The 4,953-nt window shown below is 42.7% G+C and overlaps 1 protein-coding gene and 1 pseudogene across 1 annotated transcript; both read left to right on the top strand.

The window, feature by feature from the left end:
• The first annotated feature begins 258 nt into the window (after positions 1-258).
• Positions 259-876, top strand: LOC101579086 (vacuolar protein sorting-associated protein 29-like). Its single transcript, XM_012516645.2, has 2 exons — positions 259-484; positions 721-876. Exons 1-2 carry the CDS (start codon positions 286-288, stop codon positions 795-797), a joined length of 276 nt encoding a protein of 91 aa, XP_012372099.1. The 5' UTR covers positions 259-285; the 3' UTR covers positions 798-876.
• Positions 877-2,135: 1,259 nt separating this feature from the next.
• On the top strand, positions 2,136-3,845 carry LOC105743319 (annotated as a pseudogene).
• The last annotated feature ends 1,108 nt before the right edge of the window (positions 3,846-4,953 follow it).

Here is a 4,953-nt window from a genome sequence, read left to right as displayed (position 1 = left end):
GCTCTGTGTTTGGTTTGTATGAAGCATAAAGAGGAGAGAGCCACAGCATAGCCTCCTGGGGGTTGGACACATCATGCCATTTGCAGCAAAGAACTAGACATCATTTGAAAATAGTTCTAGCTGGGGAGATAGCTCAGTAGAATAAGCGCCTGCCTGCAAATGTAAGGTCCTGAGTTCAATCCCCAGTACCACAAAAATAAACAAAAAAGATCTGAGACAATTTTTATAGAGGAGCCTGAGGAAGAGGGTGGTGGTGGTGGAGACTGAGTGGAGCCGGGTGACAGGATGTTGGTGCTGGTATTAGGAGACCAGCACCTCCCGCATCAGTACAATAGCTTGCCGACTAAATTCAAGGAGCTTCTGGAGCCAGGAAAGATTCAGCACATTCTCTGCACTGGAAACCTTTGCACCAAAGAGAGTTATGACTATCTCAAGACCCTGGCTGGTGATGTTCATATAGTGAGAGGAGACTTTGATGAGAATCTGAATTACCTAGAACAAAAAGTCATGACAGTTGTTCAGTTCAAAATTGGTCCAATCCACAGACATCAGGTTATGCCCTGGGGAGATACAGCTAGCTTAGTCCTGCTGCAGAAGCAGTTCGATGTGGACATTCGTATCTCAGGACACACACACAAATTTGAAACATTTGAGCATGAAAATAAATTCTACATTAACTGAGGTTCTGCCACTGGGGCATATAATGCCTTCGAAACAAATATTATTCTGTGATTTGTGTTGATGGATATCCAAGCTTCTACAGTGATCACTTATATGTATCAGCTAATTGGAGATGATGTGAAAGTAGAATGAATCAAATACAAAAAAATCTTAAAGCCAGGCCTGTCTTGATGATTTTGTTTGTTCTTCATTCCCTTGTTCCATTAATCATTTAGGAGCTACACAACTATATCACTTTTATATTTTGCAGTAAAATATAATACGTCTTCTCTGTTGGTATATAATTGCTCCATGCTTCTTGTAAACCATAAGAATATATCTAGCTTACATTACAGTATATGGCTTATGAAAAAAATTACCACACAGTAAATGATCACATGTTAAGAAAAATTTATCCTCATAAGTAACCTCGAAGTTGGTATTTGGGTTTTATTACAAAATTGTGCACGAAGAGAAAGAATGTAGACATTTTGCATATATTTTTCTCTTCTTCAGTACTAAACATGTACCTTTCATTTATAATTTCTTGATAATCTCTGTTTAATTTTAAAAAACATAAAAACTTATAGAGACCAAATATGGATATAAGTATTAAAGTGAAATTGAAGAGAAAAAAATAGTTCTTGCCACTCTATTGGGGCCAGGCAGAGAGGAAATATCTGACCACAAGACATCATATGAGTGTGTAGCTAGACCTGTACATAGTGATCTGTAGTTCTGTCAAACTTCTTAAATCATAATGTTGGATAAATCCAACAGTAATTCACTTACAAATGTTAGTGGTGCATCTTCAATTGAGAATAATTAAGGGCAAGGCACAAATGGTCTTTTGAGAAAATCGATTGTCAGGTTACCCACTAATGTTGTACTTGGAATGTCTTCTGTACATATTTTTGACCACTTGGGAAGTATGGAAAATTCAGCTGGTAGGAGAGAATAAAGGCTAATCTTGGCTTGTGGAAAGTGCAGTGAGTTGGATATAACCACACTCTGTGTGTGTGTGTGTGTGTGTGTGTGTGTGTGAAACATACAAATATAAATTATTTGGCAAATGGTCTTCAGAGAGATAATTAAAAGTTAAGGATCTCGAGATCAGATCATCTTGGGCTTCCCTTGTGCATCTCATCTCTAATGACATGTATCTTTATGATTAACAGAAGAGGACAGCACAGAGGCACAGATGAGAAGGTGATTTGAAGAGAGAGGCAGGGATTAGAGGGATAGCCTCACGAGCTTAGGGATGCTGAGGGTAGTCATCGGCCAACAGAAGTTGGGAGAGAGTTGTGAGTGAGTCCTCCCTCCCAGCCCCCAGTAAGAAAATAAGCCCTGCCAGCATGTTTATTTTAAACTTCTTTTGCCTCTAGAAGTTTGAAAGAATACATTTATATTATTTTAAACTACCTAGTTTATGAAGCCCCAGACAGAAAGATAATACAGAGGAGTTAGCTCGGTACATGGGTGCAAGCAAAGTGGAAGTTATGAAAGAAAATGGTGATGAAAATCCACTCAATGGACAGAGCTTCACGTGGTTTGCCTGACTCTTCACTTGTTGTGTGAGGAGAAAGGACCCATGATGAGAATGTGAACAGAGTTTTTGGCAAAGGAGAGTGATGTGGCTGGGTGATCAGACTTAACTAACATAGCTTCCTTCTGACTCTGGCTCTAAAGGAAAAGGGCAGAAGAGTGTAGGGCCTCATGAATGGAAGCAATCAGATCAAGGCTGTTCCTGGGCCCTGTAATATGTATGTACTGCCTCTATTTAATGTGCAAACTTGGAGCCATGGAGATCAAAGTTGAACCTCTATAATGACACCATTCCTTGAGGAAACTTATCAGTTGCTTGATGAGCAATTAATTCCCATGGGCTCCTGCTTTCTCCCTGACTCCATCTCAGTTTCTTACTGCCTGTCCCACTTCTTGTCATTCTTAGAATGTCTGACCTACTTCCCCCATATCTTGTAATCTTTCCCCAGTATCGATATCTACCATATGCCTTCGGGAAGATGATGAGATGTGGCAAAGAATATATGATGCTTGTTCAAATCGCTGGTTTCAGTAATAATTGGTGTGCTTTTGTGAAAGGTGATAGTAAGGAAAATAACTTATCAAAAGCCTAGAATGAACTAGACACTGGCCACACATTTATCTCTTTCATAATTATTCATTTGAAAACTAGTATGACAGACATTTGAAGAGTTTAAAAAATGTGTCCACAATTAGCTAGCTGGTGGAAGAGCTGGGAGTCCAATCCAGAATACTCAACATCTTGAGCCTGTCCAGATGGTCCAGTTAAAGCCTGGGGCCTCAGCATCTTCAGATGTAAAATGCAAATAACAACAGTACCCTCATGGAGTTGGAAGAAAGATGAGCTGTGGGAAACTGAATTGTAATCTGCAATGCATTTTGTTGATAATCACAGCTAAGATTTCTTGAACACATAATGTATACCAGCCACTGTGCTAAGAACAGCGGTAGCTCACGTCATCCCACGCAGTATCATCACTATTATACTCATTTTACAGTTGAAAGGACTGAAGTGCTAAATTGGGCCAATATTCCTTTGGCTTCACAGCCTCCAGGGAATGGAACTAAGCTCTCTACAGCTTGGTTCCTAAGCAGAGGTTGAGCTCCTGGTCCCTAAACCCTGCTGCCAGGGTAGAATACTATCTTTTGTTCCTTATTTGTGGGGTTGGCTTGGTGAACCTACACCTGCGGGCCTCCTACACCTACCTCTCTCTGGGCTACTACTTTGACAGAGATGATGTGGCTCTGGAGGGCGTGGGCCATTTCTTCCGTGAGCTGGCCAAGGAGAAACGAGAGGGTGCCGAGCATCTGCTGAAGATGCAAAACCGGCGCGGCTGCCGTGTACACTTTCAAGACGTGCAGAAACCATCTGAAGATGAGTGGGGTAAAACCTTCGACGCCATGGAAGCTGCCCTGGCCCTGGAGAAGAACCTGAACCAAGCTCTTCTGGACCTCCATGCCTTGAGCTCTGCCAAGACCGACCCCCATCTCTGTAATTTCCTGGAGAACCACTTCCTAGATGAGGAGGTGAAGCTCATCAAGAAGACAGGTGACCACCTCACCAACCTCCGCAGGCTGGCAGGCCCCAGGCTGGGCTGGGCGAATGCCTCCTTGAAAGGCTCACCCTTAAACACGACTAGGAGGTCAGAGCCTGGCGGTCTCTGAGGGGCTCCCGCATCACCGGCATCAGGGCTTTGCCTGACCCTCTCCCTCCAGCCACTAGGCAGCTTGCTCACCTTCCTAGAGCCCCCTCCCACATCTTGGGCCAAAAGAAAATAAATCCTTTTGCAGAAAAAAAACTTGTGGAGCTGTATGCTTTTCTAGCATTGCTGTAATGAAGTTCCACACCCCAGGTGGCCTGAACAACAAAAAGTTGTTGTTTCACAGTTCTGAGTTCAGAGTCCCAGCTTGGCAGGGTCTCTTCCTTCTGAGAGCTGAGAGGAAGACTGCGCTGTGTCTCGCCCAGCTTCTGATGCTTGCTGGTGATCTCCGATGTCCTTTGGTGCATGGAAGAGAAGCACCACCCGGTCCCTCCTTCTTCATATGAGGTTCTTCAGTGTATGTTTCTTCATGCAAATTTCCTTTATTCATAAAGATATAGCTGTGTTGGCTTAAGGCTCCTGCCATTTCAGTTGGAACTCATATTAATATACCAAGAGTCACCCCATTTTCAAATAAGGCATGTTTTAAGGTCCTGGGGATAGAATTTAAACATAGGAGTTTTTAGAGGACAAAACTCGATTTACAACAGAGGCAAAATTTTGATGTAATATTTTGCTGGTTTTTCTCACTCATAAATGAGCAAATCTGTAGCAGATGGTGGCGATGACAACAGAAATTCCTCTTTTTTTGTCCCTTTAGAAATTCAGAGGAGTGCTTAGATGGTTACCTTTTGACTTTTTCAGCACACTGCCAGGCTGCATTAGTGGCCTGGATTCACACAGCTGATCGGGAGGTTGTGTACACACTGTGAGCGCCAAAGCATAAATGTGATTGACGTGTTTTTAATCATTTCTGCTTTATTGCTGTTTGTTCTGGTCAATACCATCACCTAAATTAAGATCACTCTTTACATAATATCTCATTATGTAAAGCCAGAGAGCTTTTTAGATGGATTGTTCTGCCTTTTAGCAGGGCCCCGGGAAAAGGGAGCTGGCTGAACGTCTGCAGTTGCTGGGGCTGGGTGAAGTTTTCCCTTCCTTGTGTTCATTCTGGAACTTTCGTGGGGCAGTTGGTGCCTCTCCTATC

The sequence above is a fragment of the Octodon degus genome, unplaced genomic scaffold (assembly GCF_000260255.1).
Source record: "Octodon degus isolate 3935 unplaced genomic scaffold, OctDeg1.0 scaffold00116, whole genome shotgun sequence".
NCBI lineage: Eukaryota > Metazoa > Chordata > Mammalia > Rodentia > Octodontidae > Octodon > Octodon degus.
Note: the sequence above shows the minus strand (reverse complement) of the source record. Positions and strands in the feature narration are given on the sequence as shown.

What these genes read in the sequence shown, in the direction of transcription:
- LOC101579086 (XM_012516645.2), top strand. Translation starts at nt 286, where the DNA reads ATGTTGGTGCTGGTATTAGGAGACCAGCACCTCCCGCATCAGTACAAT. An exon ending in AGGAGACTTTGATGAGAATC is followed by an intron (nt 485 to 720) that starts TGAATTACCTAG and finishes TTCGAAACAAAT; the next exon opens with ATTATTCTGTGATTTGTGTT.